Source organism: Daucus carota, chromosome 2 (genome assembly GCF_001625215.2).
Source record: "Daucus carota subsp. sativus chromosome 2, DH1 v3.0, whole genome shotgun sequence".
NCBI classification, from domain to species: domain Eukaryota; kingdom Viridiplantae; phylum Streptophyta; class Magnoliopsida; order Apiales; family Apiaceae; genus Daucus; species Daucus carota.
The window spans coordinates 26,103,237-26,115,397 of NC_030382.2; the positions used below are offsets into that span (position 1 = coordinate 26,103,237).

Sequence of the window (12,161 nt, forward strand, 5' to 3'; positions counted from 1 at the left end):
CACCAGTGTCACCATTATCAAGTCTTGATCGTGGCTCTCCTTCCAATATAATCTTTGCGCTTTGGTCACCTACCTGTTTAGCACAGATTGAAAAAGGACTAATCAGTAAAATGTAAAATAAATATTGCAGAATGAAGTTCAGCTTTCCTACAATGCAAAACATACTCACATCTTTCTCTCCAACATTGTTCTGATCATCCAAGGAACCATCTAGTCTCAAAGACCCACGTTCGTTCCTCCACTTCGACTCCTTTCAAGTCAAATATAATGTAAATATCCTAGGCCTTGTAATATAATTCATTATACTATCGTACGTATATGAATGGAGGAAGGTACACAAAAAGTAGGTCATTTTAATAGAATAACTTCTGATATAATCACCAGGATAAGAACAATTGACTATAAACAATTTGAATTATGTATGCTTGGAACAGATACATAGCACAAGTCAGGGAACTCATTTTATAGTTCTTTTCAGAATGTCATGATGTTCCGTAATTTTTGCATTTTCCAGCCACCCCATGTTTAAGCAGTCGACTGGTATTATTGTGTGATCTTAAATACCGAGAAAAAATGTTTAGAGTTACGGTTTTTTGCATGTAAGAACTTGTTTTGCTTTTAGAGTTATAGACTACACAACAAGTTCAGACCAGATATCATAATAGTAAATCAATTCTCGTGTTAATGTATGAACCTGCAAGCCTAATTCCGCAAACTAAGGCTAACAGATGGCCTGAAATAAACACAAGCCAGCCAGATCATCGAGTAATCCAACCGATTCACACATGCTCTGTATAGCCACCAATCATATTCCTGTTATATTACAATCTTGTTCTTCAGCTTATTAAGATTCTGCTATCTTTTAAATTATGTTCTCAAACCCTTCTCAAAATGTATATCTGTGATTAGGTTGCACGTAAATGTACTTTTAGTATTTATGTCCTTTATAACGTGAAAAACAAGGCTGCAGAACAGCTTAGCAGTTAGAGCATTCACATACATACATAAAAAAAATCCTATTTATCACTCTTGCTGTATCACTTACAGCGCATACTCCTGCTTCCGGGCTCACACCCAAATCATTCCCAACCTCTTCGTCCATACAGAGAGAGTCCTCGACAATTACTTCATCACTACTTGCATTGTTGTCTTGCTCGTCAACCTAAAACAAAATTCAAGTTATATAACTTCACAGTACAACTCGTTTTGGTTTGGTTTTAGAATATACCTCATTCAATATATTATTGTCATTCTGACAATCTCCTTGTGCTTCCATCTCTGTATCGCCCTCTCCAGTGCCCTGAATTGCAAAATTATTATGTTCAGGCACATCATCACTCTTTCCCTGCACATGTTTTGTAACCAGATTATGTGCGGTTCAACATACTTGTATTTGTAATGGTATGGACCAAGCACATAATATGAAACTATATTTTAATTAGGTTCGACTAGTGTTATCCGTCACCTCTGTTTTATCTTTCAAATCTACTAGTTTCCCAAGTCCAAAGCTGCCATTTGTTGCGTCATATTTTTGCCTCTCACGCACCAGTCGATCCGACCACCCTCTATAAGCGGGATATGTGGGAGCAATATATGTTGTCCCATCACTACACACCTTGCTCACGTATAGATACTACAATACATTTGACAAAGTGATGGTTTAATATGACAATCTTACAATAGCCTGTATAAGAAGTAATTTCAATATGCTGCGTAACTTACAATGAGGAATGGCAAGGATCCAGTGAAATAGCGTTTTGGTTCAGCTGACCAATATGCATGAGCTTTCCTTAGCTTTTCCAAAAGTAACCGACACCAATTATACCTCCAGCAGTTATCGATGTCCATGGAACATTTAAGTATATCCCGATTAAGAGAATTATTTTGCTGTCCCTCGATGAAAAAGTTGTACATCAAGACGAGGAAATTTAGCTTGAATTTCCTATCAGCTTCCACGCTTTCAAGTATTAGCTTGCTGACCATCGCTGCTGTCACCTCACAGCCTGCACCTTCAAACTGCTTTCCCCAGTATGTAATTGGTTCAAGGTCTTTACCGCGCTGAATCAACTTGTCTCCCATTGGAAAGCCTAAAACACACCTCACAGTCCTATCATTAATTTCTATTTTCCCTGCTTGCAAATGTAAAGAGCAATTCTCATTGTCAAATGCCTGTACAACATTGTACCCAAGGTTGTGTGTATAAACACCCATTCTAAAATCTAAAATATCTGTAAACCCTGTCTGAGAAACCCATTTTCTTTGTTCGTTGGACAGGCTTGACAGTACATCGGTCATAATTCCTGGCGACAATTTCCTTTGAATGTAATTCTCATATGTCCTTCGCTTTTTCACCTTCGCCTGATTTACTCCATTACCATTTCCCTCTTGCTCTGCCATTTTCCTATACGGCCTCTTCATTGGAACTTTCACCCTTTCCGTATTGCCTCCACCAACTTCCCTCCGTCTCTTTACTGGATTTTTTGGGCTTTTCACTTGGCTTGCAGTACGAAGCATTTGTTTCCTTGACACGGGTACCTGTTCACAAGAGCAACACCACAATAATTATTTTAAGGCATTATTGTTTAACTATGTGTCAACAGAACAAGATTTATACCCTCCTATTGTGTGCCCTCCTTCCACTTGTTGAACTAATTTGTATAATGCTGCGTGAACCTCTATTCCCTGAGCAGAACAACTTTTTCCCGCTGTTTGTTCTACTTTTTTGTCTCAGTGAACCACCCTTTGTTCGCTGCTTGGTTCTACCACTTCTACCTTCTGAGAAGCATTCAGCAGGAGTCTCAAATTCAGCATCATCTTCCCCAGAAGCTGATTTCTCTATATTCTTCACTATCTCAAACTCGTTACGTTTATCAATTTCTTTAACAACCACAATTTCCTCCCCTTGCTCTAAATCTACATATCCAGGTGGTTTCTTGGCCCAATTATATAGCCATGGACTGTCAATTAGCCTACTACTACGCCTCAGACCTGTAAAAAAATCAGCCCGCATGAACTTCACATAGCATACATGAATAGGAGACAAAACATTATTATACAGAACACTACAAAGAACAAATCCTTAATAAAGAAACAAAAACATTGTTCCTCACAGATTCAAGATATCCAACCAAAAAATAGCATAACATTAGTCCTCACAATCTAAATTATTCCCTAGTACAACAACATTAGCCACGACAACAACACATGGATTGTTCCCTAATTCTGTTTTAAAATAAAATTATTCCCGGCAACAACAACACTTATTCAACACATGTCATTATCCGCGACAAATAAACAAAATTAACACACTAATAGACAAGCACCACATGGATTGCAGAACAATGTCAGCCTTCAAACAATACCATACCATTGATCCTCGCAAACTTAAACTAAACACATGGTTCACTATATCTATTTTCTAAAACACTTATTCCACGCAGTTTAAACATACTACACAAGCACAACAAAACATTAGCTACGACAAATAAAGAAAGTAAACAGACTAATTAACAAGCAACACATGAATTGCAGAACAAAGTTAACCTTCACACAAGTAAATACGATCGATCCTCACCAAATTAATCTTAACACATTGTACACTACATCCAATTTTAAAACCATTAATTCCCAGAAACAACAACACCTACACCATATATATTTTAAAATTAGCCCCATCAATCATCAAGCCAAGAAACCCCAATTATACTCACAAGTCGACCTTAATAGACTAATTTTAATGAACTTCAGTGATTGCAGAACACAATTAAGCTTAAAAGAACAACATGCAACTTAAATTAATGGTTCGATCAACTGTAATTCCCAAAACAGGGTCGTATACATGGCCTGCATTGTACGAATGAAAACTTTAATTCAAATTCGGCACTGTTGCAAGATTTGAATACAATGTAAAATGCTCAACTGTTAAGCAAACCCTAGTTCCTCACAAAGCCAATTGAACAAAAGAGGGTCCAGCAAATTACCTCTGAACATGTCGATGAAGTTTGTGCTGATCTACTGTTCTGCAATCAAAGTCGTTTATACAATGTATGTATGTCGTTCTGCTAGAATCGTGCTAGCTTGAGTGATCTTCGGGTGTTAATGGAAGGATTTTGAAAGTGTAACTGTTTTGGGTGGAGAGTCTTCAACGGGATACTTCTTCCGTGTACCTCGCACTATGATACGTATATATCTGTTTTTTTTTAAAAAAAACTGTTGTAATATACGGAACAATCACAGACGTCCATTCTATTTTAGATCTAAGGGTGTAGAGAATGGTCTTCGAAGTCTACGATTTATATTGTTCCACACTGAACCCAACTCTATGTTGCCAATATAGAATAATAATAATATAGTGATCCTCCCATGACTTTTTTGTAGAAACTTTGTTGTCCGTATGAAATCGTCTTTCAGAATATAATGATTAAATCTTAGCAGAGGGGCTTAGAGCATCTCCAAGGGTGATAACAAAAACTGTTAGCTAAAATATAATAAAATAATGATTATGTAAATTTTTACCTGGGTGATAACAAAAACTGTTAGCTAAAATATAATAAAATAATGATTATGTAAATTTTTACCTAAGAAGAAGGGTAGACACTCCAATGGTGGTATTACGTATAATATGATAGCTAAAATTATACCTAAAAGATTTGTTGGTTCAACAAATATAGCCAATCAAAATATGGTTATCTATAATATTTGCTAATATTTGCTAAGGGGAATATGGTTGGAGTCCAAAACTTTTACATATTCTCTAAAAATTGACACCTAAGTGCCATGTAGACATTTTAGCTAAGGATTTTGTTCTCTTGGAGATGCTCTTGATATGGATGGATGTAATACTTTTACCTATTTTTTTTTTTTAAAATGAAAAATAAGGTGTTTAGAATGATAAAGATTTCGCTCATTTTTTTATAAATAATATAAAAAATTGTTTTGTTTACTAAGTGTACACGTGACTAGAAAAATATAAAATTGACTTATTCTTAATAAATTAATAAAATAATAAGTAATTAATAATAACTTATAACTACATTAATAATATTAAAAGTCCAATATGAACTTATTTTATCTAATTAAAAATACCATTTAAATATTTAGAAAATAGAGTATCATATTTTTAAATTATTATATTTCTACATAATATCTATGTTTTGTTTTTACATTAAATTAATTGTATTAGATTATATTAATTTTGTTTTATTTTATATTTTGTTAGTGTCAGGATTATTTTTAATCATATATATTTTATTTTTAACTTTGTGTTAGCTTTTAAGAAATTCTTCGTCTTAAACTTTTCATTACTTTTTTCTTCAACCATTTTACCTCATCTCTAATTTGTTTCCTTTGTAAAACTCAAGCTTTTCGAACAACAACAACAATAATAATACTATATTTGAGTACATAATTATAATAATTTTTATAACAAAAGGACGCATATTAAAATTTAGAAGAAACACGAACATAAAAATAAACTAATTTAAAAAATAAACAAATATAATTAAATAAAATAATATTCCCGTGTGCGAAGCACGGGCCAGATATACTAGTCTAATATAACATCTATATGATCTTGAGAGTCTTCCAAATTCAAAATATTTCCCTCCTCTTTATCTTCCTGATTTCTTGGAGTAACAAAGATTGCGCCTTTATCTCCGCTATTTTCTCTAACCACTCCATTCAGTTCCTTGAATCTCGCCACATCTCCCGTGCTACCACTTTCCTCCGTTTGCCGCTTCACACCACCACCATATTCCGTCCATCTCCCCCCACCTTCAGCATTCCTCAGCCATCTTGCACCCACATATTGTTTACTACTCCGCCCTGGTGCTCTGAGCCAAACTCCATATGCACGTTCAACTTCTTTATCAGGATGTGCATAAACAACATTGCACTCCCTCTCTGTATGACCTATAATTCCGCAGACAAAACAAAAGCTACCCAGTCTTTCATACTTAAAGTTCACCCAACTCCAATTTCCCCCTTCACGTTTGATCTTCATTCGGCGTTTCAATGGTTTCCGGATGTTCATCCTAACTCGAATCCTTACGAAAGACTTCCAAGTGCCATCAAAGTTAACAGGATCCGATTTAACATGCTGTCCAATGAAATCTCCAATACTTTTTAACACTGTTTCAGAAATAAAACCTTTTGGGATATCATGAACTTGGACCCAAATATCTATATCATTCAATATTACTTGGTGTGCATCCTCTGTATCCAGCATCTGGTGATAAACCAACATGTTTTGCTCAAAAGACCATGGTCCACCGTCAAGGACTTTCCGTAAATCCATGATTTGATAAAACACAAATGAGTATCTGTATCCGCCTATATCATGAATCTCCATCCCCTCCTTAGGCCTCCACAATGATGCCAACACATTTTGCATTGCCTGGAAATTTATATTTTTCTCCGTCAAAAACCTGCCCACAAGGACAAAGCTTTCCTTTCGTTCCTGACCTGCTTCAGCCGCAACAATAACACCCTCCGATTCTTCATCATCAATTGTTAACTTTTCATAGAGTTTCTCCAGATTTGTTTTATCATACGCCATAATATACCTTCTTAGATGTGTTCAAAGTAAAGATGAAATAAAGAAAAAATAACTTGTCACATGAACAAGACTAACTCTGAGATACCAGAGAGAAAAAAAGATCGAATGTAATAGTGTTTATGTCATCACTCGATTAAACATTAGTTAAAGGTACTAGTTAAACCTCTACTTGACTATTAACGTAAATAAATAAAATTAATATTTTGTGAAACTTTGGTTACATAACTTTAATGTGTTTTTATGGTACCATATTATGGTTAATATACTCTTAATCGATTTGATATATTATACGTTGAATTCTGAGTTCAATAACATGTATATATTACAAAAATATCCTGAAAATATTATATTTTTTTGAATTTTAACGAGCTAAACTCGAGCCGAACGAGTTCGAGCCGAGCTCGTGCCGAAAACAGTAAAAGCTCGAGCTAAGTTCTTAACGAACCAACCCAAACCGAATTTTTATCGAGTTGAGTTCGAGCTATTGTTCGCGAACATGTCGGTTCGTGAACAACCAAGAATAGATATTCTTTCAATATATTAGTCGCTTGATTCTCTTTCAAGTGCCTTTTTTTTATATTTAAAATAGCTTTATCACTTCATTCAGAGGTAATTTAGTAATTTATATACAGACACTGGTGATTGAATAAAATTTAAAGACAATGACGACAAGCTATATAGAACGATGATAATATGATATCTATCATAATTTAAAACGGCACGTTTAGAATAATCGATAGTATTAAGAAAGAAATTACTATAAAAAATAAGAGTTAATTATCAAGTTGGTCACTGAAGTGGTATTAATGTATCAAGTTGGTCATTGAACTGAAAATGATATCAAGTTGGTCACTGAAGTCACTATTAATATCAAACAAATACCTCGAAATATGAGTTGAAGTTGTAAAAATATTATTTAAAGAGTTTTACACATAATTCTTGAATGTTACCGGTAACAAGTAAAAGGTTATGACTTCCGGTATTCATGATAATATATTAAAATTTTATCAAGTTTATTTATTATTTGTTTCAAATTAAAACATATAAAATAAGTATATAATTAAAAATAAATAATAAATAAACTTGATAAAATCTAAATATATTATCACAATCAATAATAGAAGTCATAACTTTTTAGTTGGTTGTAGTAACATTTAAAAATAATGTGTAAAACTCTATAAATAATATTTTTACTACTTCAACTTATATTTCGAGATACTTGTTTGATATTTATGGTGACTTTAGTGACCATATTGATACCGTTTTTAGTCAGTGAATACATTAGGCCTACTTCAGTGACCACTAGATAATTAACTCAAAAAAATAATTACAATTCTGTACATGAACAGGAATTAGCAATGTATTCTATCGATTTACGATTTTCTCTTGAGAGAAAGCCATGGGTACGTCGTTTGGTTGGAAAAGAGGTATGAGATTGAATAAGAAATCTGGCTAAGCTGGTATGAGGTTGAGATATCATTTCTGATGTCAGGTGTTTGGTTGAGTGGTAGAATGAATATGGTTGAATTATAATATTTATGAGTTATTAATTTTAATTAATTTAAAAAATCATTAAATTAATATTTATATATATTTTTGAGTCATTAATTTCATTTTGTGTTAAAAATTTACGAGAAATAATATAAACAATAATGAAAATAAAAGAAAACAATTTTGATTTTTGAAACCCACGTTTTATACCCACCTTCCTCTTTGAATATGAATTTTTCATACTTTGTGGGTTTGAGGAATTTGTTTGATGAAATGAAATTCTCAACCAATCCTTAGGTATGGATTTGAAATGAACAAAACTCATATCTCATACTAGGAAAACCTGAAACAAACGACCCCTAAATAAAATCTAACCCCTAAATAAAACTAACCCGAAAGGATTTGTATCGTCTTGGTCACAAGTTTGACTCCCGAAGAGAGCAGAATTTGTGTAGCGGCTGCGGGTTCCTACGTAAAAAAAAAAATCTAACTATTGGATGATTTTAAAAAATATCTTTCAATTATTCTCTATTCAATTTATCTCTACTCTCACATTTCTTATTAATTATCTTATTTAATTTTTAAAGATTAAATTGACTAATTTTCCATGAAAAATTAAAATATACCCTTTTATTCTACGTAAAAATTGAAAATTACATCATATATTAGTATAATTATTTTATTTTATACAATTTTACGTATATATATAAATAAATATCAGTTGAATAATTTAACGTCCAAAAAATTAAACCGGACGTGTAGGAGTACGGAGTAGTATTCGTTTCTTCTCTGCACAATAAAACTTGTCCTAAAGACAAAACATGGTCCGTATGGGCAAAACACTCGTTTAGATTCAAACCTCAAGTCCATACCGAATTTACATCGTATTTTACATGTAACATGCAATAACTGAGTATGTGTTGACATAAATCGCTACATGTGCGCTCTCTGTTCTCTCTCCCCCTCCCTATATATAAAAATCTCGCTGCTCATCTCTCTCAAATATATCCCACAAAACAAAAGCTCCCAAACATGTCTCACCAATCTTCGACTTGGTCCTCAAAGCTGAAATTCTTCAACAAGATCCGACGCTTCATGCAGCCGAGAAGTTCCCCCAAGCAATCCGCCCCGTCCGATCACGATCCGATAAAACAAAATGAATCGATGATAGTAGTGAAGGTGGCAGAGGAAGGTGGCTGTGGAGTGTTGCAGAGGTCAGTGAAGAGGCTTCATTTCGGAAATTTCGAAGAGAAGGAGGGGGCGGCGGAGGATATTATTCGACTGGCACGAGACAATTTGAGACGTCGGAAAATGATGGCGGAGCTCGGAGTTATTCCGCCGTTGGTGGAAATGGTCGGTTCGGAGGTGCTGACAAGAAGAAGCTTGGCGGTTCGAGCGCTCATCGAGCTTGCTAATGGGACTTACACGTGAGTGCATGTTATTCTATTTTTTATTATTTTTTTCGAATGAGCAAGTTATTTTACTTTACCATGTTCAGGATTTTAATAGAAGCAACGAATTTTAAATATTGATATGGATTTCGAATGTTATAATAATGAAATTGCATATTCCTGCAAAAAAATTTTCTGAAAATTAATATGATCTGCTATTACATTAAACATTCAGGCAACTAGATTTTTAAGTCCTTAACTTGCTTATCTGATCTGTTCTTCCTCCTCAACTCCGTCGCGTTTGGCTTAACTTATTTTCGACACAGAAAATACTTGGTTGATGTAATATGTAATTTTTCGCAAATTAGATTTATGGTAAAATTATGGAAGTGAAGCTTGCATCATTGTCTGCTTGCAAACATAATTTTTATATATATAAAGGGAATTGATAAATAAGCTCCAAACTTTACTATTTAAGCTCCAATTGTATAATTTCCTGCATTAACACCTACAATATGATGGAAACATGCGCACAAAGTATGGATAAATATGGTACAAATTTTGAAATTGGAGTTTAAATAGTAAGATATGGAGCTTATTTATCAATTCCCTATATATAATTATACTACTCGGGACTTTGAGCAAATTCAAGAGCGGAACATCTTTAAGTGGAGAAGGTCCAATAACATGTGAAGATTATCATGCTATAATGCTTATAACTTATAAGTGCAACATGACCTTTCTAGTACTTCTTACATCATTTTGCAATATGTCCTCTCTCTTTTTTGAGTAGTAGAATATCCAGGGTATCAAATCAGACAGAAATTTAATTATCTCGATAATATGGTTATTTGAAATGTGAAACATGTCATTTTGATATTTGAAATGTGAAACACATATTAATTGAACATAACCATGAGTAGAGACAAACCCTTACTTTTAAAATGCCCCCAAGCTCCACTAAACTCCATGGGGGTAGGAGGAATTTTAGGTGGCATACAACTAGTTAACAGACAGCTTAATTACTAAATAATATAATTAATATTTGTGTAATGACTTCATTAGATTTAGTCTACTTGTTCAAATCTCCTAAATCTTTAAACAATTCACAAATAAGTACAATAGTTGACCTTGAAAGTATTATTCTCCAACACATCTGTAATCTGTTTTCAAGAATCCTGCTGAGTTGCTATAAAGAAGTTCATTTTGTACATAATTGGAAACACCCCACATGAAAATAAACCTGCATGTCTCATTCTTTTTTCTATTATTCTCAAGAATTCTGTGCAAAGAACTGGAAAATTATGAATCACATGAATGGCATTGTTAAAGATATTTCTCTTCTGTCTTGTTGTTTTTCCAGGAACAAAGCTCTCATGGTTGAGTCCGGAATCTTATCCAAACTACCCGAAAACATCGGTGTTTTAGAGGAGCAAACAAGGCATGAATTTGCACAACTAGTCTTGTCTATCTCTTCCCTACACAACAGCCAAGTCCCGATAAACTTGTCGAAGATTGTCCCACTTGTGATCTCCATTATTGAATCAGATTCGAATTTTGCAACAAAACAACTCTGTTTAGGTACATTGTACAATCTTTCCACTATGCTAAACAATGCAGGAACTTTGGTGTCGAATGGCGTAATAAACAATCTCCTAAGATACTCCTCTGTCAAAGAAACATCAGAAAAAGCCCTGGCGACTCTAGGGAACTTGGTAGTGACCTTAATGGGGAAAAAGGCTTTAGAAAGTAATCTTTTGGTCCCCGAAAACTTAATTGAGATTATGACATGGGAAGATAAGCCGAAAAGCCAAGAGTTGTCTATTTATATTCTGATGGTATTAGCACACCAGAGCTCGATGCAGAGACTGAAAATGGCCGAAGCAGGGATTGTTCATGTTCTCCTCCAAGTGTCATTGTTAGGTACCACCTTGGCGCGGAAAAGGGCACTTAAATTGCTGCAATGGTTTAAGGATGAAAGGCAAACAAGAATGGGACCTCATTCAGGGCCACAAACTCGAAGGCTGTCGATTGGTTCACCTATAAATCATAATGAGGCACGCGAAGGAAAGAGGTTGATGAAGAACATGGTTAGACAAAGTTTGTATAAGAATCTGGAAACGATTACTCGTCGTGCCAATGCTGATGAGGGTTCTTCTAAGCTCAAGTTCTTGGCTACAAGTTCAAGCTCCAAGAGTTTGCCTTATTAGATTTACTTTACAATGTGCTAAGATTGTGATGTCCTCAAGTGATGAGAAATGGTATCAGGGATGGTTTTTTTCCCCACAGAGGTGCTTTTTTGTGTGCAGTTTGTGGCTTTGTATATGGCAGAAAAATGTTCTGTTTTTACATTCTTCTTTTAATCGAAAAACTCATATACCGTTTGGAATTTACTATTGCACAGAGTTGTCTATTGTATTTGTTGCTTGTAGAAAAAAATTAACTATCCATCTGGGAGCCGTTTCACTCGAGTAAGATTCATGGATTTGGTTAACCATCATCGGAACTCATTCCTACATATCAAGGTTTCCTTCAGACAATTATCTAGTTGGCATGAATGAATATCAATTTATTGAGCCATGCTTTAGACGCTAAATATTAATAGGGATGATAATGGGTCGGATCTGGATCGGTTTTACCTAAATCCAAATATTTTCGTATCTTAAATTCTAATTCAAATACGAATATAATAGACTTCGGATCAGATCAAGATTGTTCGCGTA

At 34.2% G+C, this 12,161-nt stretch overlaps 1 protein-coding gene across 1 annotated transcript; it reads left to right on the forward strand.

The window, feature by feature from the left end:
• The first annotated feature begins 8,904 nt into the window (after positions 1-8,904).
• Positions 8,905-11,831, forward strand: LOC108208579 (uncharacterized). The gene is made up of 2 exons (XM_017379112.2): positions 8,905-9,474; positions 10,802-11,831. The coding sequence occupies exons 1-2, from the start codon at positions 9,080-9,082 to the stop codon at positions 11,646-11,648; spliced, it is 1,242 nt and encodes a 413-aa protein (XP_017234601.2). The 5' UTR covers positions 8,905-9,079; the 3' UTR covers positions 11,649-11,831.
• Positions 11,832-12,161: the final 330 nt, after the last annotated feature.